Source organism: Brachyhypopomus gauderio, chromosome 1 (assembly GCF_052324685.1).
Source record: "Brachyhypopomus gauderio isolate BG-103 chromosome 1, BGAUD_0.2, whole genome shotgun sequence".
In the NCBI taxonomy this organism is placed as follows: Eukaryota; Metazoa; Chordata; class Actinopteri; order Gymnotiformes; family Hypopomidae; genus Brachyhypopomus; species Brachyhypopomus gauderio.
Genome location: NC_135211.1, coordinates 24,546,059 through 24,572,325, shown reverse-complemented (window position 1 = coordinate 24,572,325; position 26,267 = coordinate 24,546,059). Strand labels below are relative to the sequence as shown.

General features: G+C 44.6%; 1 protein-coding gene across 4 annotated transcripts; it reads left to right on the top strand.

Moving 5' to 3' along the window:
* Window positions 1-4,659: 4,659 nt before the first annotated feature.
* On the top strand, window positions 4,660-26,264 carry grm2b (glutamate receptor, metabotropic 2b). 4 transcript variants are annotated; one of them, XM_077004702.1, is made up of 6 exons: window positions 4,660-5,100; window positions 10,341-10,980; window positions 18,437-19,274; window positions 20,032-21,095; window positions 23,197-23,377; window positions 24,768-26,264. In XM_077004702.1, the coding sequence occupies exons 2-6, from the start codon at window positions 10,468-10,470 to the stop codon at window positions 24,830-24,832; spliced, it is 2,661 nt and encodes an 886-aa protein (XP_076860817.1). In that variant the 5' UTR covers window positions 4,660-5,100; window positions 10,341-10,467; the 3' UTR covers window positions 24,833-26,264. The 4 variants fall into 4 exon arrangements, with proteins under 4 accessions (XP_076860817.1, XP_076860844.1, XP_076860826.1 ...); XM_077004729.1 differs by having other exon boundaries at window positions 23,197-23,431; XM_077004711.1 differs by lacking the exon at window positions 4,660-5,100 and adding an exon at window positions 5,107-5,458.
* Window positions 26,265-26,267: the final 3 nt, after the last annotated feature.

Sequence of the window (26,267 nt, the reverse complement as noted above, 5' to 3'; positions counted from 1 at the left end):
ACGAAGAGTTCCAGTAAACCCACAGTAGGGAGTTAGTGGGCGAGACTACTGACCTGACAGCCAGGTGGCGGTGGTGGGGAGTCGGACTGTTGAACACAAGTGCTCAACTCCATCAGATCTCCGTCTCAGCGACCAATCACGCTCCGTTCCTCTCCTGTCAAGGCTGCTTGGAAATTCGGGTTTTGTCAGCTCACCTTCTATGGGAAAGTGAAGACCCAGTATATTTGGCTAACATACCTTGATCTTATGTCAACTACAGCATGTGGTGCTGAAAATTGGTGAAATATTTTGGTTTTGTTTGCTTGCTTAATACACCAAGATTGTTAACACACCGGCAGCATCAGAATGTGGGTGTTTGAATAGTGGGCCAGCTGTTTATTTACCAGTGGAGGAGTGGGACTTGGAATATATTGATGGTGATTGTGGAGCATTCATGAAGTACTGCAGGTTTAAATCCTCACCTGGAAACTGTTGCATAGGCTTGGACCTGGAGACCAGTCCTAACTGGATGTTAAGAACATCAGAAAATCACTGGAATTGAGGAACTGAAGTAGCTCTGAAGAGTTTCTGATCTCACCCTCTCACTCTCTCACCCTCCCACCCTCTCACTCTCACTATTTCTTTCTCTCACCCTTTCTCTAACACTCCTTCTCTTTCTCTCTCTCTCTCTCTCTCTCTCTCTCTCTCTTTCTCTCTTCCCTCCATTCTTCCCCTTCATATTACTAGTTAACTCATCTTGTTTATTATTTGTCATGGAGGCCTGGTGTGTTGTCTGCATTACAAATAGCCACTGCTGGAATAAATACAGTCAGCTGTAAAGACTCACCACATATGGATCCATGCAGTAACATCGTCTCTTCAGCTTCTACTGACAGCGTTAAATGAACACGACTCCCTCTACAGTGTTGTGCAATACAAGCACACGCTGGGCACATTGTCACACTGTACTTAGTGATATAGGTTCTCTCAAATGAGCTTAGAAAGTTAACATGTAAAGCCCTTCACTGCAAACATCTCACCAACACAGGGTTATGTTACCCAAGATACCCTCCTCTTCACTGCTCTATCAAATCCAGCATGCTCTGTTGCTTTGAGAAAAACAATAGGCTCTTTTTTTGAAGACCACGCGTGGGTGTGTTTACATGGTCAACTTCAAAGCATCCCAACCACTCTTCACAGCTGACACATACACACTAACAGATATCATGAATATGACGCACTCTAGTTGCACTCTAGGGCAGTGTACAGACACCTGTATCACACAGATCCTCCACCAGTGGTGCCCATTGGCTCAGTGGCTTGCTGGAGGCGGAATATTCATGAGTCAAGCTTATCTTTGCACCTGATTAGCTGAATTTGATTCATAAATACAAGGTCACAGTTGCAATGATGGCTTGACTGGGTGTTGATAGCAAAGGAAATGGACTACAGACCAGATCAGCTTCTGTGCATGAGAGTTTGATGAGAGTTTCAAATAGCTGAGAGACTTTGTGAGCACAGTCAACATATATTTTGTAGTTTGCTCCCTTGAAATGTTGTTTTATATAAATAGGAAAAGTTCCCACACTCAGTAATGATGAATGTGCTACAGAGGTAGCTGGAAGAACTTTTAACTTTCAAAAACATGTTTTCAGTTAAATCGCTATTACAGTTTTTTGCAGACACTAAGACCCAATTTCTGAAACTATGGCTCTTTTGTCGAAACGTAACACACAGCAGCCAATGCTACACACACAACAGGCAAAGCACGCACTTCAACCAAAACTCTTGCAACTCTTGCCATAACCATTATTTTGCATCTAAATGCAAAATTTAGATGATTAGATGGTTAGATGATTAGTCTTTCATATATGTGACTACACACTGAAGGGACAAATGGAAAACACTACTACCATGTTTGAATGTTTAGTTTGTAGTCTGCTGTGAAGGTCTGTCAGAGGTCTCACATATACATGAATATTCACAAATACTGAGGTTATTTGTGCATTTTTTAATTTACATTGACATATTCCATACAGTAAAATTTACACCATAAAGTAAAATACAAGGGGAAGGGTTTTTTTTGGTTTTGCATGAACACTACAGCAACACATGCTGTATATACTGTAAACACATGAACAACAAATAAGAAAAAAAAGACAAAATAACCTCAAGCTTCCTCCATCACCTGTAAAATATATTTACACTGGTGGGGTTGGCGACCACCTCCATGCCAAAAAGAACTCAACGGTAATGGTGAGTTTGGTGGAGGTGAAGCACAACAAATCGGGGCTGTTCAGTGAACCGGTTTGTACTTGAGCAGCCCGGTGCAAACGTGTTGTCCCAGACGACAAACCTGGACTGTTCTGGTTCATCCCCCTGGTGATGGAGGATGAGTATGTTGTGCTCTGTGTTGAAGAAGGTGATGATGTGCACAGTGTTGTAGGGACCAAGAGTGGCATGATGATGACCGCAGGCAAATTCATAGCGCAGGTGTTTCACACTGCCACTGGCCCAGTCCGGAAAGACTCACTGATTGGATGTTGCTGATGACGTTGTCAGTAATGATGTGCTGTTGAAGTTGTCGGAAAGGTGTTTGCTCTGACCATATTGACGATAGTCTCTGTTCTGAGGTGGATAGCCACCACCACCCACCAGTATGTATAGAAGATAGGTCTACTTATCTATTCTCATTTTGAATTGTCTGGATGATGTTACAGTGTAGCAGCACAGATAAGGTTGGACCCTTTGCCTCCAGAAAACCCAACGCATGCTTGACCACTTAAGTCAACCAGAGTGGCTCTGATCTCATCCATTATGGTTCCTCATCCTCATTTGCGTACTCTTCATCATCATCTCTATTCAATATTGAACTCCAGTGATGTGCACACCAAGATTTGCAACTTGTGGCCTCTTTATAGGGATTAGGCTTTGATGTCTAAAAATTTGCTAGAAGTGTTGTAATGTGTGAGAACTGGGTATGGATATTGGTAGGTGAGTGTAGCAGTTGCGTGGCAGTGTTTTCTAAAAGAAACACATGGTTTTCAGTTTTGAATGTTGTGTCTTATGTGAACAACCGTGTCTTATGTTTTGCAAAAAGTGTGTTTTAGAATTTCTAAATGAGTGTAAGGCAGAGAATGTGCTTAAGATTTAGCGCACCCGGTCAATAGATAGGCTACATGGGTTAGTTGTTTCAGAAATTGTGCTATAAGGGCCACTTTTTGTGTCTTAGCAGCTGCAAAAAACTGTAACGTCAAAGCAAAAAATAATAATAATCCAAATGGAGAATAATATAATACAAGCATAAAATAATAAAGCACAATCTAAAATAACCAAACATTTTAGCTGACCTAAGCACTGCATATGGAAGCCTTTGTAACCGTTATTCACAAACTGAAATATGAATTCGCTCACAAAGTCGTCTTTGATTTTTTTTAAGTGACTTTCCACAATGTTTGTCAGGTATTTCAGGATTAACAGCGATTTTTTTGTCTACAGTTGAGGTTAATTTGCACCTGGAAACCGCATTCTTGTTATCTTGTCACACACGCCCTTTCTCTTCGTACTGACAGAAGGTAGCACCTGTTTCCCTTATGATACCAAGTATCGGGCCCGCGCGCGACCTAGCGCGCTCTCGCTTCTCCAGGCAGGAGCGCGCAGCTGTAGTAGCGGGCGGCAACCTTCATTTCAAGAGGAAAGTGTTCCCTTTGTGCTATCGGAGTGGCGTGGTTACGTAACTCGCAGCGAGCTGAGGCCTCTCTAATTACCCGCGACTTGTACTTGTGTGGAAACTTTTGGCCGCGCGTCTTCGGTCCACCAAAATATCTAAACTGGTTGTTCAGTGAAAAAGGGAGGAAAAAGGGGGGAGTGAACAGAGCGAGCTTTGTAGCCTTCTCGTGCCCTCCTCTTTTTCTCACACACACCTTCCCACGCCTAATCTCCTCCCATAATCGCAAACCATTCCCTGAAGCGCTAGAACCGACTCTGGTGTTTGATTGGATGGACAAGTGTATCAGAGGTCACCGGGCAGAGTGCAGAGCAGATTCCTGACTTGTGTGATTTTGTCTTTTCTGCGCGTGTCTGTAACTTTACAGGTGTCTCTTACTGGCAGGGCGAAGGTCAAAATAGGAAACATTGCGAGATACATCACTTATCATTGTGCTGTAAAATGCATTCGACCTACCCAGCCCGTTACCCAGCCCTTTCGCATACGCTGATACCTCACATTTGAGTAGAGCGCGCGGTAATTAGCCACGTGCTTGCGCAGACAAAACGCAGATGAACTGAAAAGCGAGTTGCTGTTTTAACATAGCTGCCTTAGCGCCTTCTGTCTAACCACGTGTTATGCTGATGTACTCGAAACGTAAAGCACTGAACACCAGGAGCTCGTTGGAGATCGTTTGCTCCTTCTTGCAGCGAGACCTCTTTCGTTCTTCGTTCTCGTTCATCGTAATTCTTGCGACGAGTGGCACATGGGCCAAGATGGGGCCATGCATTTCATTCAAGATAAATGTATTGTCGATAACCTAAGAGTATATTACGTGATTTGTTGTTATATATCACGACGTTGGTCACAGTGTATGAATTGAACACACAGGCCTCGAGCTCTTTGACTAAAGTGTCTAGGCTCCACCTTTCAGACGTTAGGTAATTCCGGACTAGAGCGTAGACCCATGGTTGGGTTTAGACGCCTAGTTGCCACATCAAGTAGAGCTAGGAGCCTCCAGACGTAACACAGACAACTCTGAACATGTTTGTAAATATGTTTACTTAAACATTAACATTGATTTTACCACATTACTAGCGCCAGCATCAGTGGTAGCACAAGCGAAGGTGTGCGTCTAAACATAAACCGACGCTGTAAAAGCTGGACGGATTTGAAGTCGTGGAAATAATATCAACAAATCCCTTGGAGCGCCGGGGAACTATTTTCATCGTCTAAATCGCACCGTTCCGCTACAGTAGTCAGAGCGAGAAGCTGCCCTCCTTGTTCAGAAACAGTCTGTGTCTCAGCCCCAATGGTCTCACACGATGCTGCGTCTGACCTGAGGACACAACCGGAATGCTCTGCGTCGGACACTAAGATAAGCATGAGAGAGAGGACAGGCAATCAGTCGAAAGGTACTGTTTGCTGAATACATTTAATTAGAGTGCTTCGTTGTGTTTTCCTTTTCTTGGCGAGTTATGATGACTTTGCTGTTAGGTGCGCCTCGAAGTTAGACTCTCAAAGCTCTCGGTGCTTCACGTGAAGCGACCGCTGTGCACAGGTATTTCAGGATCTCCGCGCTGCGCTCGCACGTTATTTCAGCACCACGGACAGGTCCACATCGCCATCGTAGACACCTGAGAGACACCTGCTTTTACTATCTAACAATATAAACTCATTTTTTTGGCCTTTGGCAAAATAAATTCTGGTTTCTCCTATTTTTCTCTCAACACGATAAGTAGTGGTTGCCGCTGACTCCTGAATTATTTACAGGTAAGAAATGACACCATTACTCACCTTATACCTGCGGATCGGCGCACACCCTTAAGTTAAAAGTTAACGTTCTTATGATTTTGAGTTATGTCGTGGATCGCAATGGGTGTTCATCAAGTACAATATAGGCTTGTGATTATTTAACTACTGTAGTCTGATAATCGAGCATGTCAGTGCGGAATCAGTGTATTTATCACACACTTGCGTACACTGGCAACCATTACGCCTAAGACAATTCTTGTGGCAAAATTCAGGTAAAATTAAATTATTTTAAGACACGTTATTTAGCGTGTGCACGCTATTTAATTTCTACCTGTTCAATTTCGTGGTACAAACAGATTTCTGACTATGAAGACCGCGAAACAATAATCTGCCACTCCCACTTCTCTGATCACATTAGTTAATAGTACCTTACTATAGATTAACGTGTAGTGTTTTAATTGTGCGTGCATCCATAACATATGTCCAACGTAAGAACTTAAACTCATTCAGCTTTATTACCGCATCACTTTATAAATGAGTAAACGTGGGCTTATTATATCCTCTTTGATTTGGGTTTTAAATAAATAACGTATGTTAGATTCCCATCGATTATTTAATAGCCTGCTGCTGATCTGGGGAAGTGATCTTACGTTAATAGAGATTTCGTCTTTAGACGTCTCTGGTCACCTACTACGGTTAGATGTTTACCCTCGGTTTTACACGTAGCGCAGACACCTGGAGTGATCGAATGTGAAATTGTTTATTGAATCAGTCACTTTAGAATACTGCGCGGCTTCCCGCTATAGTGACATTCCGATGGAGTTCAGTGGATTTGTGCAAAAATGTGTATGTTTACACACGTATGACGTTGATTTTCAACAGTTAGGCTAAGTCCTCGCGCGTGTACAGTGCTGTCCCGTTTATGGTATTATTATTTTTTAATATCTCACATTTTCACGTGTTTTAACTAGCTGGCAGAGGATTTGAAGCGGTTGCATCACCGGTTTTAATTCATTTGTGCTAATTGGACAAGCAGTCGCCGTAAGTCCATAGCAGCCTATGTTCATAGAGTTAGTCACAAACACCACTGCCAGAAAACATATCACTTATTTTATATAACAGTGTACGGATGCTGTGCGCCCACATACGCGTCTCTGATCTCTTACAAGATGCTGCTTCTGTTTATCACGGCTGTCAGTGTTCTAATATAGTAGCCTAATGGTTCTTTATTGGCCACGCAAAAGAGGTGTGTTATTTTAACATCGCCATGCATGACAATAGGTCGTACTTGTTCACTTCAGTTATATAGTTGTTCATCACTTCAGCGTGTTTGACACGACACTCTTCATCTGAGTTATTTCAAGAATGAATAACTTTTCAAGTTAGTGATAATAGAGCACTTTGAATAACACTGCGCTCTGAGTTTGAATAACACATTAATTCAGTCACTATTCAGCCAGAGACCACACATGAATAGACAAGGGGTCTTTCTCAGTGAGACACCTTTCAAACTCGATCCCCCTCAAGTACTGCGCACCAAAAGTTCTCGACCTATAGCGGTCATGAGAAGCAAAACCAGTCAATAGGTTCCCCATTCATCTGTAAGCTCTCGGAATCTGAATGCTTGTGAAGCACGCATAGTCAGTCGCAGGGGAATGTTGATAGGGCATGCTGAAGAAGACGGTGCACAGTTTATTTTCTCCATGGCTCAGTGTGAATTCGTCCGTCCGCCAAACGAGACCCAACGAGCTATTCACTCGGTCTGGCGTTACTCCAGAGGTGTTATCAAAGACAAGTGAGCAGTCATTTACGGGAAAGGCTGCTTAAATCGTGGAAATGGAAAAAAAACACCACACCCATATCCTTTTTAACAAGATTTTATATAAGGTAACGAACACTAGCTCCCCTGTCCTATCAGATTACTTAGACGGATCAGTGTGCAATTTGATGTTGGCTGAAGTGTCAGGCTCTGTCATAATACAATATCTCCTGTGTTCCCATGTTTATGTTCTGACCATGGACGTAGTTTTGATTTCATAAGTGGGGGGGACACAACCTGGGGTGGCGAACTGTTGAGCGGGGGGGGGGGGGGGTGCTGCATGATCCTAGTGCTAGATTTGTCGCTATTTGGATATTGGTTTTTTAACCGTTAAAAAGTGGGGGGGACATGACTTCGTCGCTACTTAAATATTTGGTTTTAACTGTAAAAACTGGGGGGGACCAAAACCGGCTTTTGAAAAAGTGGGGGGGACATGTCCCCCCCGTCCCCCCCCCAAAACTACGTCCGTGGTTCTGACCGATCAATAAAAAAAATGATAAAATTCTCAAGAACGTTTTTTTTTTTTGCTTCCACGAGTGATTGGTACCTAAGACAAAGATCCTGTAGAGATCGAGTGGTTTAGTTCTCCTGCGCCTCCATCATTATCCGGCGTCCCTGCTGTTACTTAGACACATTTGACTATCAAATTCTCCGGCCAGCGCTGCTGGAGATCGCGGTACAAAAGAAACCAACGAGGTGCTATCCCGCAATCAAATTAGTCCTGGAAAACATGTTGCAAGCAGACCCATTAATCACAATTAACGGCGAGTAAAGTGGCAGAAAATTAGAAGGCAAAAGTGTTAATTTGGGATGGACGCTATCTGTCCTACAATGGTAATTCTCCTGATTTATGCAGTACGTTAGTGTAGCAGCATGTTCGTTCATTTTGGCTTCGCATCAAGAGGTAACCAAGTAAGCATAATAGGGAGAGAAGCTGAATTTTGTGGTGAACATCTGAAGGTCGATACTGAGGGATCATTACTATACTGTGAAGATACAAAATACACAGCTTTAAGTTTCTTCATAATTCGTTTTAAACCATTTTCTTCAGAAGTTGTTTTGGAGACCGATAACTTCACTTTTCCTTACTATTGCTTGAATCATGTAAGTCAAAATTACAGATATTGAGCATAGTATTTACACACGCCAAGATGAAACTGGGTGTAAAATGTGCTTCATAAATGAGCGTAGTGTGATCTCAAACCATTCTCCATTAGAGTGTCAGACAACACTCTGTCCTTCTGCGCTCTGACATGTGCACATCACCCATTAGAGTCACAGCTGCTGGGGAAACATGTTCCTGTCTTCCTCCTTCCTAATCATCTCTGTCCTGTCCAGATCTTGGTATATTACCCTGGCATGGACTGGCCCATTAACTCTGGGCTTCACCCATGCTGAAGCGTCAGAGAACCCTGCTGCTCCTGCTGCTCCATCTGCTCCAGGAGAAGGCGAGGAACGCCACGCTTCGGTTTTAACGTCAGTGAAATGTTTCGTGCAGTCTTACTCGGTGTCTCCTGCTGACCGTCTGCTGAGATGGTAATCAAAACCATGCTCGTCTGTGTTAGGACAAACGTCCAACGAGTGTTAGATATTTCAAGATTTCCCAGATAAGTAAAATAACACATGCTAATTCAGGCATGTTTATTTTACTAAATATAGAGACAATAGCTGTAAGTAACAAACGCAGAGGGGTGGGGTGTCCGGCCTGATCGCATAGCCACTTGCTCATAAACCATGAAGTTGTAATTCAATTGCAGTTGTAAACATCTTACCGCTGCTGTTGCCCACGGACATTTACTCCAAGTTGTGGCAGAAGGACTGTGTCATTTGCATCTGTCAGATGTACCGAACAAAAGCTTCCGTGGAATGGCATCATTAATATTTTATTTCATGGTTCGAGGATAAGCCAAACTGCCATTGGCTTTTGTATTTCTATTAGGTGTTTCTCTATTAACTTTTAGGTGTAAGTAACACATTTAGCATACGAAATCAGGAAAGGCATTTGTGTTATTCACTAGTGTAAACATCTTTTATTTTAACGTGCAGTGTTTGTTGGGGCACCGTGAAAGACATCAAATTAATTGCTAAATTCCACTTACCTACACCATGCCACCTTGTTCCCCCAACTTACACACATTCTCTAGTTTCCATGGTAACAGAGGTTAAAGACGAACACTTTAATAAACATGAGAATGTTGCTTCATTAGACTAACTGTGAGAGTTTGGGGGGAGGACCGCATAGGACGTAAATACTACCTGAAAAAAAAATTGTTGATATTTCCAAAAACAGTCTGAATAAGTGAATTTGGTTATGGTGTCTAGAGATATTGTCTCTGCACATAACATAAATTACATTTGTGAAGCACGTTTATAATGTAGTATAAGTATTTAAAGTGTATTAGTGCGCATTCACTTAGAGGTTTTGAATTAACATGTCAGTAAATCAGCATCCGACCTGTAGTTTCTGAACACCTGTTGTCAAAATCACTATCAGAGTGTCAGAAATTCAAATATTAAATTGTGACAATTGCCGATGTGTCTAAAAAAGAAATTCTGGGTCTGCAGCTGAACAAGCTGCGGCAATTTCTAGCACAAAAAATAGAAACTTGTGTGTCACTTTTGAAACGACACATTGATAGATGAATGCTGCTGTAACACAGGTGAAATTGTTTGATATCTTTGCAGCCACCGCCTGCTGTGAGCTGCTTTGCCTCATGTGTCCTGTGCTGTAATCATGGCAGTCGGCACTTTGCAGATATTGCACAGGAATGAACTCCTATTAAATCCAGTAAAATTAATGAGCCCAAAGAACCAGCCCGTCCTCCATAGCTCTGGACTCGATCCAATTAAACAGTTAGACACGGCTGCTTTTAGGGCTTGTGTAAGATGTCTATCTAACGTGATGTCTAATCATTAGCTTCACAGTCTGCATTTAATTGGCAATTTCCAATTGGTAGTCAAACTTCAAGCTTTGTTAATAGCCAGCATAAATGATCACTTTGGAATGTCGAGCTTTTAGAATGTAATTCGCATGCTGACAGAAATTCCCATGTCTTTGAATGTTTTTTTTTCCTCCTTCAGGTCCTGGGTCAGCCCAACAACATGCAACAACATTCCCTGGAAACCTACCCAGTTTGTAAAGTCCAACACATCTAAATCTACACGGCTTGATTAGAGGGGGGACTCCACCCATCCGCTACGTCCCAGTATGGCTGGTGTTACCGGGGGGATTAACTCCCCCTGCATCCCTTCTCTCTGGCTCCCCCTAGTGGTCCTCCTGCTGCTCCTTCCTGCTCAGGTAGAGTCCAGTCCCAGGTACCTCACTGCCATGCCCAGCACCAAGCGCGAGATCATCATGGATGGCGACCTGGTGATCGGCGGCCTGTTCCCCGTGCACGAGAAGGGCGAGGGGATGCAGGACTGCGGGAAGATCAATGGTGAGCGGGGTATCCAGAGGCTGGAGGCCATGTTGTTGGCGCTGGACGAGATCAACCAGGACAGCCGCATCCTGCCAGGCCTCAGGCTTGGGGCCCACATCCTGGACACCTGCTCCAAGGACACCTATGCGCTGGAACAGTCGCTGGAGTTCGTCCGCTCCTCTCTCACCAAAGTGCACCAGCCGGGCTTCATCTGCCCTGACGGGTCCAACCCCGTGCCGGACGAGGTTCCTCTGGCCATATCGGGGGTGATCGGAGGCTCATACAGTGATGTCTCCATACAGGTAGAGAGGCATCTGGCTTCCTGAACCTTAATCTGTTGGCACACCAGTGCATACATGTCAGGACAGACCACCTCTTGTGTCAGTGGGTCTTTTAGACCATTCAGGATTAAACTGGCCCTTCACAAGGTTATGATTTGTCTATAAGGCACCTTCAGTAGCACAAACTCCCAGAATACTCCAGTGAGATATACTCTGCTGTATATTTAGACTTGAATTGAAGTTGGAATGCAGGTTATGCCATGTATTTTATGCATTCTCTGAAGAAGGGAAGGGTAATAAATTGCCCCTTGCTGAGTTATTAGCATTCTCCTCTAAACATAATGAGACATTGTGACCACTGTGTGGTCAGTTAATATATTAAATGACCTCAGGATTATTGTGTTGGATCTGTTCTTTCACTGGCAGTATGGTAAACATCTGGCTAGTATCCCTTAGCGCCGCTGATGGTTCCAAAGTCTCCTTTGTTCCAGTGCCTGCTCTAACACTTTCCACATAATTGTGCCTGGGTTTTATTTAGTTATTTATTTATCAGCCATGCTAAACCGGCACAATCTTGTCAGGGCTTTGCATTTACACACCGCTGTCTGTGCCTCGCCGTAGCGGAAACAGGCGTTTCGAAAGTTAACTGTCGCCCCTGTTTCTTTAAGCAGCAGCTGGCAGGGAGATGACCAAGCGCTAATTACACGTCGCTTAACAACCCAGTGAGCTGCTGCGATCTCGAACGTGGATAACGTGAACGCGAACCGCATTGGGAGGTCGCTGCTGTGGAGGAAGGCGCGCATGTCAGCTTTCTTACGTCGGCTCAAGCCCGACTTCATAAGGAGTTTGCGTTAGATTTTGTTTATGTAAGAGACTTTGGCAAGCTAAAAGCTAAGGCACCGATTGCTAACTACAAGTATAGGGGGTAGAACTTTAATAATAAAAATACTTGCCGTAGTTGCAGTCACAGAGTAACATCTGTGACAGTAGTTTCCAAGGCCACTAATTCTCAATGTATGCAAGTCCTATGTCCAAACTAATGGCAAAAGAATTTAAGAATAAGAAGTTAACTGTGCTGTTTATGAGGCGCATTGTACCCCATCCACCAGGAGCCATAGTTTATTTATAGACAAACCCATTGTTGTGTGAGTGCACCAGACGTGGTTCTCTTTATAATGGTTGTAATATAGATGTTTTTGAATATTCGTATCAGTTAGTTTGGAAACAATGTATTACTGTTGGAACCACACTGGCCAAATTGTGTGCAAGGCTGTGGACCTCATCTACACCTACTCTACACATCATCTACACCTACTCTACACATCATCTACACCTACTCTACACCTCATCTACACCTACTTACACCTCATCTACATCTACACATCATCTACACCTACTCCACACCTCATCTATACCTACTCTACACCTCATCTATACCTACTTACACCTCATCTATACCTACTCTACACATCATCTACACCTACTCCACACCTCATCTATACCTACTCTACACCTCATCTACACCTACTCTACACCTCATCTACACCTACTCTACACAACATCTACACCTACTCCACACCTCATCTATACCTACTCTACACCTCATCTATACCTACTTACACCTCATCTATACCTACTCTACACATCATCTACACCTACTCCACACCTCATCTATACCTACTCTACACCTCATCTACACCTACTTACACCTCATCTATACCTACTCTACACATTATCTACACCTACTCCACACCTCATCTATACCTACTCTACACCTCATCTACACCTACTTACACCTCATCTACACCTCCTCTTCACCTCCTCTTCACCTCATCTACACCTACTCTACACCTCACCTTCACATCATCTACACCTTTCATAGGGCAGTTATTTGTTTGATATGTTAGCCAAATTACTCACTGACGACCTCCTCTAGGTGCTGGATATATACATTATAGATGTTGAAGTGGTCATAATGTGTCAACAATGGATCAAGTCGTCTGTGTGTAAATTCATGCAACCCACTTCATCAGAGAAGCAGAGAATTATCCACCAGGACTCTGTCGTCTAGATCTCATCACAGCCGCGAGGCACAGCAGCGAGTGGGATCAGAGCGGCTCCCCGAGCTGGATCCTAGCGTCTGTGCGGGGCTCCGGGGGTCCGGGGGGAACGCTGCTTAGCAAAGCCCAGGCCACCTGTCCTTGGCTAGGGAGAAAAGAGCCGATTGGAGTCTTCAGACTGACTGGAGATCTGTTGGCCTGCTGCCTTCAGAGAGACGAGCCTTGGCAGAAGCCCCGAACAAACATGACGAGAATGAACATGAATATAAAAGAGTGAGCACATGGCAGCAGACGTCCCAGCCATTTTAGGAGCTTTTTTCACACTTTCTCCCTCCTCTGAACGCCATCTGGATTGTGAGATGGAATCAAGAGGAAACATTAGTAGTCATTAAATTATGTTATGAAGTCTGACTTAATGAGCAGCCTATATAAAGAGAGCTTCTCTGAAAATAGATTTCCTTGTGTTTTGATGGACATCAGCTTCAGTGAATACCTGCGTTGGGGTCAAGTTTGTGTGTGTGTGTGTGTTTGTGTGTGTTAATGAGGGTGGGTGACTGCTAAATTAGGCATGCATGTGAGTGTGGGCTGTTCTATATTTAAGCATGAGGGGGTGAGACTGGCAGATAGCGTTAGTGTTTTCAGAGTGACCACCCCCCCTAGAAGAGGAACACACACAGCCAAAATGCAAAAAACACCAGCCCATTGAAACATGTAATGTGATGGAAGCTACAGTAGCAACATATATCGCATCTATATAATATCATCATGCATGTAAAGTAATGCAACAGCAAGTAAAATCACAATGTGCAGTGTAACATTTTAATCTTTTCACTGGATTCTTTCATAACAGCAAGACACATCAAATCAAACCTGCATCCGGTGGCAATGAATCAGTCTATGGCTGTTATTGGTGCAGTCAATGTGCTAGTGTTTTCCTGTCAGCTAAGTGCATTAATTAATGAAGCAGAATGTTGTTTGGGTTACTGTGTGCTCCTGCGTGTGTGTGTGTGTGTGTGTGTGTGTGTGTGTGTGTGTGGCCAAGAAGGTTCTCCAGGCATGCGTTTGTTCAGGTCGGCATTGATAATGCCAACCGATCAATAGCTTCACATTTCTTCTGTTCTTTTCATCTTTGTGGTTCTCCTCCTCCACTAGGTGACAGAATAAATTATCAGGCTTCCTTCGCATGCACAAAAAACTCAGTGTGCACCAAATCTGGTGAATGCTAATGTCATATAGAAATAGGTAAGGCAGCGTCATCTTCTTAACACCCCGTGCTGAGCCAAAACAACCTCCTGGATTGGTGCGGACCGCTGTATTTCTTAAGAGATGAAGAGTGTTTACAGGGGATTACACGTACTGCTGCTGTCAATTAGAGCAGCTAGCTGGTGTGTGTGTGTGTGTGTGTGTGTGTGTGTGTGTGTGTGTGTGTGTGTGTGTGTGTGTGTGTGTGTGTGTGTGGAGGTCACTCACATGGAGCGCTGTTCTACCCTCTGAAACAGACAGAATGTTAATAAGCAGCAAATGCATGTGGTGTTCACTGGAAGCCCAAACAAAGAGAGCAGCGTCAGCAGTTGCAGGATGGCCACGAGCACTACCGCACAATCTGCAGTGCTTTTCATTCCCAATTCATTACAACAAGAATGGCCATGAACTGAGAGTCAATTTTCATGAATTTTAAGAAGCTACCAGTCTCCAATCAGCCACCGTGCGCATACACTCGAAGCCTGGAGATCTGGAGATCTGAGGTGCAGATCGTTTTTATTTTCTCACTTGTAGTGTGCTGGCCAAACGTTGGCGAACTTCCGTCTTCTCTGTGTTGATGCTTGTTTGCGGGGGGACTCGCGTGTAGCTTCTCTGCCTGAAGCGGTGGTGTGTGTGTGCGCGTGGGACGCCCCCGTCTGCCTGGAGAGCGGGACATTCGAACAGATGGGTCTTTCATGTTGAAAGCAGGACACGATCAGTGGCCGTACTGCATCACGGGACTCTTGGGAAGCTCACACGCCGTCAGAGAGCTGCACGGTGTCAGGCCGCCCCACCTCTCCTCCCATCTGGAGCTCTTTGCTCTCTCTCTCTCTCTCTTTCTCTCTCTCTCTCCCCTCCCACTATCCTCTTGTCCTCTTTCCTCTCTCACTCTATCTTCCTGTCTTGCTCCTCTCTCATTCTCTCTCCCTCCATCTCTTCCCTTCTATCTCCATTCACTCGTTCACTCCCTTCTCTTCATAGCTGAAGCCAAGTTTGGTCTGTAAGAGATTTTCAGGACACTCCTGACAGACATTGAGGGTGTGTCTCCTAGCAGCTGGACTGTACTGTCCTAAAAGAAAACTCATGAGGAAGCAGATGTTTATTGAGCAGTGACAGAGCGCTCCAGAACCCCCATAGTATGTCAGGATGTTAAATCATCTCCCAGGTTTAAAGAGACCGAACGTTTCAACTTGGAGACATAGTGAGACAGTGAGGGACAGATTCAGTGAGATGGCTAGAAAGAGACCTCAGGAAATCAAAACATAAAGGAAATGACAAAAATGGATGGTACAGATCAGAGTTCTTAGCCAGTCACACAAAGAGAGTGGTACTGTGTCTGCGCTTGCTTTTCACTTCAGTACTGGCAAGCCCACACACGCATGAAAGCAAACACACACACACACACACACACACACACACACACACACACACACACACACACACACACGCACGCACGCACACAAACCGCAGGTCACCTTCAGCAGGGTGCACAGGCAACAGCTAAGGTGGTCACCGTCAAATGCTTCAGTACTGTTCTGACCTGCTCCTGTTCAAGGGTGCTCACAGGATATCATGGAAAACACAGTCTTGTTCTGTGCTATAAGTGATTAGATACACTTAGATGTGTATATAGATGCGTATATTTACTGAGTGTAATATGTGCACATAATGAGATGAGAAATTCATATGGATTCATGCTCTATTGAAAGTGTCCAATTAATGTTTAAAAAATTTTATGAAGAAAAAAACATTTACTTCAGTGATGAGTTCAAGTAGTTAATTGGCTATGGTTTACCACTTCTCAAACAAATTTTCATCTATCCATGTTGAAATATGAGCATGTTGTTATTGGTTTAAGGTATATGCAATGGTTTACAGGACTCATTCCAATTTGTTTAGGTAGATTTTTCCTCGGGTTCCCACTTCCGCTGGGCTCCTTAAACATGGCTGTCATGCAGAGTTAGAACACGTCGTCTCTAACGTCCCTCAGTTCATTGGTTAGTCCGTGTCATGCTAATGGCTGATGATTGGCCAATGGATGCCACATGATTTGGAGCCAGGAATACAGCATTATGACTAGCCATGCATGATGCTAACCAATAATTATTGATGGATGTTTCTTACAAAATGTCTGTTCTTCCATCCGCACAGCCCCAGGATGTAGCTAGATGCTAAAACACAGTTTAGTGATTAAGGCAGTCACATAAATTAAGATCTACAAATGCACATAATTGTTATATGATTTGATTTGGCTAGTGAGATGCAGCTATTTTCTCTGGCAAAGTACTTGTGATTTATGTCATGAGCAAAAGTTACATGAGAAATTTCAGGCATTATTGCAGGTCATGCATAATATCTCTCAGTATTTTGGCTATACGTGCAATCTTGAGCGGGTAAAATTGAACTGATCCCACCACAGGTTGGCCATAAGACTATTTTCAGCTTTCAATAATGGAATGATAGTGGCATGAGAAATCCCTTAGCCACACACGTGGGAAGCAGAAATCGGCTTCAGGTGGTCTTGAAACTGGAACTGAACATTGGAATATGACTTGGGTGAGAGTGAAGCCCTACCCGGTTTAGTCTACAGAAGAGTTACATCCTGCTCTCTTTAAAAATACAGGACTCTAATGTATCAGGTATCTGAGTGTCGGAAAAGCCCTTTAATTAGAGCTGTTGATCCTGCCTGCGCGGTTGTAATACAAGAGGGAGAAGCTAATCTAAAATCGATGCAATTGTGCTGAGACACCTCATATGGTCACTGTTCCATTGAGCAGTCGGATACACTGTGTACAACCTCCTCCCAACTACACTCAGAATTTCCATCATTATCCGGCGCTCCCTGTGGGCCTAATTGCCACTTCAGTTTGCGGAGTGAGCATCTTCCCAGAATTCCACAACACAGCTCCTCCAGCCATCGCTCCACACCTCAGGGAAACCTCCGCCCGAACACCTGAAACCTTTACAGGACTGGCGGACAGAAACTTCATGGGCAAACTATAACTGCAGTAAGGGAGAAGGAAAAGACGGTGGACATTGTTTTCCATGTTATATGGCAACCTTTGTAGAGAAAGACTAAATCAGAGAACTCTCTACCCAATTTTATGCCCTGAGATGCAGCTAAACCCCTAAAATATTCCTTATTTATTTGTTTGTTTATTATCTTGACTCGGCAGAATTAGACTTGCCCGCAGAAGAATTAGATGTTCTGGCTTATTAGACTATGGATAAGCAGATGAGCTAGATAACAGGTGAAGATGGAGTGTTTGTAGGGTAAGACTCCCATCTTTGCAGGTGCAGCACATTGTGTGGGTGAGACAAGGCAGGGAGGGGGGACAAGGGGCAGGGAGACTGGGGGTGGGGGGGGCTAATTACTTGTCAACAAGTTTTGCAGAGGGCCATTGGCACTTTTGTTTACCTGTCTCAGGGGTGCCCAGCTCGAGTCCTGCAGGGCCAAAGTCCAGCAGAGGGCAGCGATTTCTAGCTCTTACACACCTAGCTGCCAGACCTGGTAATTAACAGATGAGTTGCGTCAGGTGTGTCTGAGCAGGTAACAGGCCAAACTGTGTAAGGCTGCAAGTTAGAATAACAAACGCAGCAACAAAGTTAAGAAAGTACATAGCTGAAGGTAAACAATGACTTTCTGCATGTTCTCTAATGTTTATTATGAAACAGATGGATGTTCTGATGATGGTGGAGGTTTGAGGGGATTGGCATGCCTTCCATTAAGCCTGTAGCTGCCTAGGGGTATGTGGTGCCCCTTTATACGCTGCCTGGCTGTAGGGTAGTTGTTACTGCCTGGAATAAATAGTAATTTCCATAGACACCCAAAACCATGAGAAATTTAACTTGGTTACATCTGTCAACCTTCATCAGTATTCTTACAGGAGGCTTAAGGTGCTGTCTCTTACGCATCAGAGTAAGAGCAGCTCTAAGATCATCTCCTGTCTCTTTTTTGCATTGTGTTTATTAGGATATCAAAGTCCAAATCTGATCCTGCCTCAGCACTATTAGAACACCAATATGATTTGTAGATTGACATTCATACAAAGTTAGATTTAGAATTCAAACAGCTACACTATTCAGTTCCACCCCAGTGTTCTCTGCAATTTTGGAATATTATTAGCATGTAATGGTGGCTTCAGGAGACTCCTCTCTTCCACGCATCTGTGCAGGTGGCCAACCTACTGCGCCTCTTCCAGATCCCTCAGATCAGCTACGCGTCCACGAGTGCCAAGCTGAGCGACAAATCTCGCTACGACTACTTCGCCCGGACGGTGCCGCCGGACTTCTACCAGGCCAAGGCCATGGCGGAGATCCTGCGCTTCTTCAACTGGACGTACGTGTCCACGGTGGCCTCCGAGGGCGACTACGGCGAGACGGGCATCGACGCCTTCCAGCAGGAGGCGCGGGTGCGGCACATCTGCATAGCCACATCGGTGAAGGTCAGCCGCTCCATGAACCGGCTCAACTACGACACCGTGATCCGCTCCCTGCAGCAGAAGGCCAACGCCAAGGTGGTGATCCTGTTCACCCGCAGCGAGGACGCCAGGGAGCTGCTGGTGGCGGCCGCCCGCATGAACGTCTCCTTCATCTGGGTGGCAAGCGACGGCTGGGGCGCGCAGGAGAGCGTGGTGCACGGCAGCGAGAAGGCCGCCAACGGGGCCTTCACCATCGAGCTCTCGTCCTACCCCATCCGTGAGTTCGAGGACTACTTCACCAAGCTCACGCCAGAGCTCAACACCCGGAACCCTTGGTTCAGGGAATTCTGGGAGCACCGGTTCGGGTGTAGGCTGCAAGAACCCGGATGCGCCAGGCACAGCCTACGGGATGGGTCGTTCACGCAGGAGTCCAAGATCATGTTCGTGGTGAACGCCGTCTATGCCATAGCCTACGCCCTCCACAACATGCGGCAGGTGGTGTGTACGAACACCACCCGTGTCTGCGACGCAATGAAACCAGGCAACGGCAAGAGGTTCTACCGCGAGTTCATCCTCAAGACAAAGTTTGACGGTGAGCACCTTCATTAATAGAACATTTACAGCAGCGGCGTTTACTAAGTAGCGTGAGATCATTTGCATATTAGTAATGAGCACTATGAGGTCTTCCTTAGAATTTGTGTGTGATTCCCTTTTCAAACTCAGCAAGGTGGTTTCTTTCCGTCATCACTTAGATCAATGGCTATTCTCTTAGATGGATCTAGGTGGATCCAAAGATACTATTCAATAAAAAACACATTAATTGGCAGGTTATCAGATGGTTCCTATGAGCTCAGTGGGATGCAGACTGTCAAGACAGAGCAACTTGTTCCAAATAATGAACAGCTATCATGAAGGGTAGTCTTGAGTCAACTAGAGCATGTAAGGAAAAATTCTGATTCATCTGAGATTAGCTTTTCAAATGTTTGGAGTTTTCATCATTAAAAGCACCACTTCTGAGACAGAAGACTGTTTATGTTGTTTCATCCCTGTAAAATCACCGGAGCCAGAAAATTCTCATTAGTCCATTCCCCAGCTGTTTCTGATTTTGAAGCTGTTTGACGTGGCTTAGAAGCTCCCAGTTACCTTCGGTAACCACTAATAAAGCACGGTGGGTTAACAACTCTAGTTCAGAAACACACAACCAGCAATTTTCAAATGATATGCTTACGGCAGACAAATAAATGTGCAAGTGCTAATGATGAAACAGTATACAGTAAGCAAGCCTTTTTAACCACATTTTATTGGTCAACTTGGTTGTTATATAAATAAATCTCTGCTGTCCTGACCAGCTCCGTTTAGGCCTGCTGACACGGAGAACATCGTGAGGTTCACCACTCTGGGTGACAGCCTGGGTCGTTACAACATCTTCCACTTCCACCAGGAGAACGGCAGGTACGTCTACAGGAAGGTGGGCTACTGGGCACAGAGTCTGGTCCTCAACACCAGCCTGCTTCCCTGGTCCAGGGGCTTGGTGCCCACTTCCCAGTGCAGTGACCCCTGCCAACCCAACGAGGCCAAGAGCATGCAGCCCGGAGACGTGTGCTGCTGGATCTGTATCCCCTGCCAGCCCCACCAGTACCTTCAGGACGAGTTCACCTGCGTGGATTGCGGCTTTGGGGAGTGGCCTTTGGCCAACCTGACGGGCTGCTACGAGCTGCCGGAAGAGTACATCCGCTGGTGGGACGTGTGGGCCATCGGGCCCGTGACCATAGCCTGCCTGGGGATGCTGTGCACCCTTGGGGTGGCGGGGGTTTTCCTGCGGCACAACGACACCCCGGTGGTGAAGGCCAGCGGCCGTGAGCTGTGTTACATCCTCCTGCTAGGAATCCTCCTGTGCTACGCCATGACCTTCATCTACATCGCCAAGCCGTCGGTGGCCGTGTGCGCACTGAGGCGCCTCGGCTTGGGAACGTCGTTCGCTGTCTGCTACTCCGCCCTCCTCACCAAGACCAACCGGATCGCGCGGATATTTGGGGGCGTGCGCGACGGAGCCAAGCGGCCACGCTTCATCAGCCCCGGCTCCCAGGTGGCCATCTGCTGCGTACTGATCTCCGCCCAACTGCTGGTGGCACTGGTGTGGCTCCTGGTGGAGGTGCCGGGCGTGCGGAAGGAGGTGGGGCCCTTCCGGCGTAATGTGGTGACGCTGAAGTGTAACAGCCCGGACTCCAGCATGCTGGTGTCTCTCACCTACAACTGCGTCCTGATCGTCCTGTGTACCTTCTACGCCTTCAAGACCAGGAAGTGCCCCGAAAACTTCAACGAGGCCAAGTTCATCGGCTTCACCATGTACACCACCTGCATCATCTGGCTGGCCTTTCAGCCCATATTCTACGTTACCGCTAGCGATTACAGGGTAAGTGGAAGCCACGCCCCTTGCATATTACACAGACCACAAATTGCAACATCATAACACACATGAAAAGATGTATGGAAGGGTCTTAGTGTGACCACAACTGTTTTCGTAATGAGTTAAGTTTGTTCTTCATTCAGGCTTTCCCATAAAATGACAAATGAATGGTAGTATGAACTAACAGCAAAAAAATTAACATTTTCAATTTAATTCAAAGTGCTAATTCATGTTAATTAATGCTTTGCTATTTTAATGCTGCATAGATGCTTCCTCGTAACTACCCCACAGTACCTACCCTTACAAAAACTGCAGATTATTGTACATAAAGAAACTGCAGATGGTTTTCCCCAGTTGTCTCTGGTGGGTTAATATGATTAATCCAGCAAACTACCGCAAAAACGCACACCTCAGAGCCATAAGCTTCTTGTAACAAATGTTACGATTCCCTCCGGGAGGTTGTGGGTGGCCTGTCGTAGTTTATCAACGGAATCGTTGTGCTACGAGGCGCGAGATGTCAGAACTCAGAGATGTCAGTAATCTACACGGTAAAACCAGACAAGGAGAAAGCCCCAGGGCTGTGTGCCGTCATGCCCGGACTGCCACAGCAAACAGCTGTCAGAAATGATCACGAAAGAACTACGCATGTATGTATAAAGAAATGTATTCCTACATCTCTTCATGGTGGAAAGAATACCAAGACACAATCACGTTGTATCCTGTACTTCCAGGTGAAGTGAAGAGTGGTGTGGCCACAGGGGCGTGGCCAGAAATTCATTTCTGGGAGCAAATGCCAAATAAAATCAGTGTAAATGTAAAATGACAAGTGTAATAACTATGAGCAGGCAGGTTAGCAGCGATCAACCAATTTTTGCCAGAACTGAACTGAAGAAGTTGCTGATTTTGTTTAAATTTTCTGATTTTACATCTAAGATATGTGATCGATTGATAATTGAGTTGCTTGCTATAACTTTTGATTAGAAAAGGGAAAAATATGTGGTACTTGTAGATTGGTTAATCATGTTACTCATTATAGCAGCTGTTGAGACAAAACAATATAATTAAAGGGTGTTCTCATTTACGTCTGGGGCTCTGACCTTTTATCAGTGTCACTGGAGTGTAGCTACTGGGCAAAACAATTTATTTTACATGTACAGTGTCAGATTATGAGCATTCTGTAAACAACCCATTATTAATATTTGGTCCTGCCCCCACCCCTACTACCTGTAGTGCAGCGTCACTTAGTTATTGAACTACATCACCCATAATGCAAATGGAACTACTAATGAATGACAGTAGCTAGGGGCGATTGAACATTATTGCAAGATTGATACCGGCAGCGATTGGCCTTCATGTTTACACACGTTAAAGCTCACTCAGTTTTCTTTTGTCCGGCTTTAAAAGACGTGCTACTAAAGATCCCAGAGGACGCTCTCACAGGACGCTGTCCCAGCCTGGCATCTGCTGAGTTTTCTCTACGGGAACTGCGGAACTGTAGTGTTCAAAAGACAAATAATAATAATAATAATGAAACACTCCATTGGTTTGGAACTAAATTAAATTGACATTTGACTTGAGGCTCTTGAGGGAAGAAGAATAAAATGTAAAAATGAAAGATTATTGATAATCTGGAGTGAAATAAATCCTTTATTATTATTGTTGTTATTAATAATAACAATAAAACTTCACAAATAAAATGAGCAAGTGGTACTATTTAAAAGCCTTTACAGAAATCCTGTACAGAGTTGATAACAAGTCAAGTGGGACATTGGCCTGAGACCAGTGAGGGAATCACAACCACTGAGACACTACATACACTTCACTACATGTTCTGCTGGCCAGTGTTTCTTATGAAAGTTCAGGTGTCTGGTACCAACATTGTAGATGTCCACAGTGTATCTTCTGCCTTCAAGCCAGAAACCAAAGAGAACCACAATAGTTGCTGATGAACTCAACAGAGACATTCTGATAAAAATAGAAGACCCGAACAAACCAATAGCAAAATTCAATAGAATTTATAACATGCTGCTTTAAGACTGTGCTGTGTGAGTCTTTGGTTGCAGGTCAGATGGATGAATGTGTCATGAGTCTCGTCTCCCTGCTGCAGGTGCAGACCACCACCATGTGCATCTCTGTGAGTCTGAGTGGCTCTGTGGTGCTGGGCTGCCTTTTCGCTCCCAAGCTGCACATCATCCTGTTCCAGCCGCAGAAGAACGTGACCACGCTGCGCTCCAAGGAGAACCGCTTCTCCACAGCCATCACCGCTCCCAGCTCCACACACTCACAGGGTAGCTAAGCTCTTTTCCAGGACACTCGCTGCATCCGTAAAGTGAAGAATGACTGTAAGGAGGCACACACACACGCATCACACACACATGCATATCAGGCTTATGGCTACAATATGAAATTCCTAAGATAATAAACAGCTAACGTACACATGAGATGCTCTGTAGGATACAAGCAGTTCATTTGTCTAAAATTAGTGAATTGTCACACTCATGATCAAAATCATTACCTTGAGTTTTAGTCAGCGTATCACAGTAGTCATCGGTCAATCGAATCGAACAACATTTACAATCAGTGACCAGAAAAATAGAAATGAGCTTTGCATGTGAACAGGTCGCAAATAATAATCTTAAAGTGTGGTCCATTTCTGGTTCTGGCGGGCACAGTCGAAGCATTAGCTAGACCAAAGCACCCATACCAACAACCCCCCCCCCCCCAACCCCCCACCACTGCCCCCAGTAAAACAAGCGATGGATCCTAACAACAGTCACCACTGCAGACGCTGGCTGTGTGGAAGGCAGTTCCTTAGGGATGAAGCCGAGTGGGTTCTAACAGTAAATTGCTGGTCTGTAATATGACAGCTAACATCACAATACAGTTGTGGGATACAATGATGAATTCAGTCGCATGCAGTGCAGCACAACTGTGTCTATAAGGAGTATATCAGCAGATGTACAAGTAAAGTGTCCTGTCCAGTCTAAACATACCACTCACTCTGGACAAGAGCATCTGACAAAAGCAGTAAGTGTAAAATATAAATTGTCACTCATGATATGGAGGAAGGATTTGTAGTCTAATGGATTCTGGTTCCAACTGCACCATTTTGTACATCCTGAATGGTAGATGCAGGATGTGATGTAACATGAAATCATCAGACCATAATACTAACATACCTGTAATCGGCATGTTGAGAAAGAACTGGCGTTCTGAGAAAGGCACCGTATAACTTCACTCATTCATACTTGCATCTGCATCCATCGATGGAGGAAGTGGAACAGTTTTGGGCATATTCAGATGCCTAACTTGGATCCATTAACACCTTTAGGGTTCACTTCAACTGTGCACCCATAGAAAGGAACATCCACTCACCAGCCCTGGCTAGCAGCATGAAGCACTGATGTTTGCATGGTAAGGGGGGACATCAGGATGCTATGGAACTCAAACTGAACCCCAGCAACCTGTGATGCAAATCTGTGATTGGTGCGAAGATACTGAGAAGGGGGTATGTATTTTTCTGGTCAGTGAATGTAGATGTTATGGAGATCAAGACTGTTTCACTGAGATTAGCGCATCACATCATAGTCACCAAAACATGTTCTGATTTGCTGAACCCCAGTCATTTTCCCCTTTCCCCTTAATACATCTAACCACCAAATAATTTTTCTTTCACAGCCACAACCGTTCCCACCGTGTGTAACGGGCGAGAAGTTGTGGACTCTACGACATCGTCATTGTGAAGGAGATCCATGCACATGCAACATCAACGACGTCATGGATAAATCCGTCAACACCTCTGCCATCAAGGGTGCTTTCGTCATCCATTTCAGACAATTAAGTTCAAAGTCCTAAATTATAAAAAATGAATGCTTGTAAATAAAAACAAACTATGGAAACCATCTGCTAGCGTGAGTAGATTAGTCACTTGACACTACATTTTGATACCTGAATGTTTCCCGTTTGGTACCATACGGTGTCCTTCCTTGCAGAGCGGGTGTGGGAACCTCCGCTCTTATTAGGGCGCCAGGGTTTTAAAATCCGATGTTTTTTCCTGCTCTAAAGCCCAGCAGAACTTATAAAACATTTTATGACAGAATAGTGGGCTAGATAAAGGAGGACACTGAAATGAGCCACAGGCTATTAGGCAGGCGGACGGAGTGAGCAGTGTTAACAGTAGACATTCAACTTTTATCTTAATCTGCATTTCATTTAATGGACTTTTGGCCCTGTGGAGCGGTCCGTCAATGACAGGAGCACGTTTATCAGGTAATGCCAATTTACGGTCTCCGGATTCCTCTATTCTTCTGCAGTGCTTGATAGTAGGAGTGTGTAGAGATGTATATCCCCTTTAGATCCAGCATGTACGGCCCTGATCAGGGAGTATTTTCAGTGTGAAAATGGTGTGAAAATGGTGTTTTTGTTGTAACACGTGAGCACTGAGACAGATATCTTAAACGTGCAATAATATTAACGTAAGTAAATAAGCTACTTTTCAGGGGCCATGTTTACTTGGTCAAGTCAATTTTATATTTTGATATGAAAGGGTGTCGGTCAAATTACACTGTATCAGAATCAACCATCAACTTCTACACAGTTGGTCTACACACGTTGGAGACCATTACATGGAGACCATTACAGACACTGAAGCTTTCTGGAGCCCTCAAACAATTGGCAGTGGTGACAGCACTCAAGTATTACCCGCTTTACTTCTGTAGTTCATGTCGTAAATGTCTTTGGGAATCCTTGTTGTTTTTGAAGTTTTGGTGATGAAATGTTTTCTTTCAATGCACTAGCTTAGTGGCGATGCAAGAATAAACTATATTCAGTATTTCTTTTTGACTTGAAAACTAAATCTTAGCGTGTCCGGTTTGAAGAAAGTAGCCAACAGAAATGTGTTTCTAATGTGAACTTTGGTGAATCAGTCAATGCTCTTCCTGTAATATATGTAAATAAACTTTTTTTTTATGACTTTGTCAGTTATGACACAGTTAAGAAGAATTGGGAGCCTCGTACAGAACTGCTGTACTGACTACTTAACTCCACTGATACTGACTCAGCTCCACTGCAATCTGTGCATTCACAGCTGGAACAAAAAGCCACAACTATAGCAAAGGAAGGTCGCTGATGAGGACACTACTTACATCAGCCCAGCAGGCAAAGAACTCACAACACAAT

What these genes read in the sequence shown, in the direction of transcription:
- grm2b (XM_077004702.1), top strand. Translation starts at nt 10,468, where the DNA reads ATGGCTGGTGTTACCGGGGGGATTAACTCCCCCTGCATCCCTTCTCTC. An exon ending in CCTCAAGACAAAGTTTGACG is followed by an intron (nt 19,275 to 20,031) that starts GTGAGCACCTTC and finishes TGTCCTGACCAG; the next exon opens with CTCCGTTTAGGCCTGCTGAC. An exon ending in TTACCGCTAGCGATTACAGG is followed by an intron (nt 21,096 to 23,196) that starts GTAAGTGGAAGC and finishes TCCCTGCTGCAG; the next exon opens with GTGCAGACCACCACCATGTG.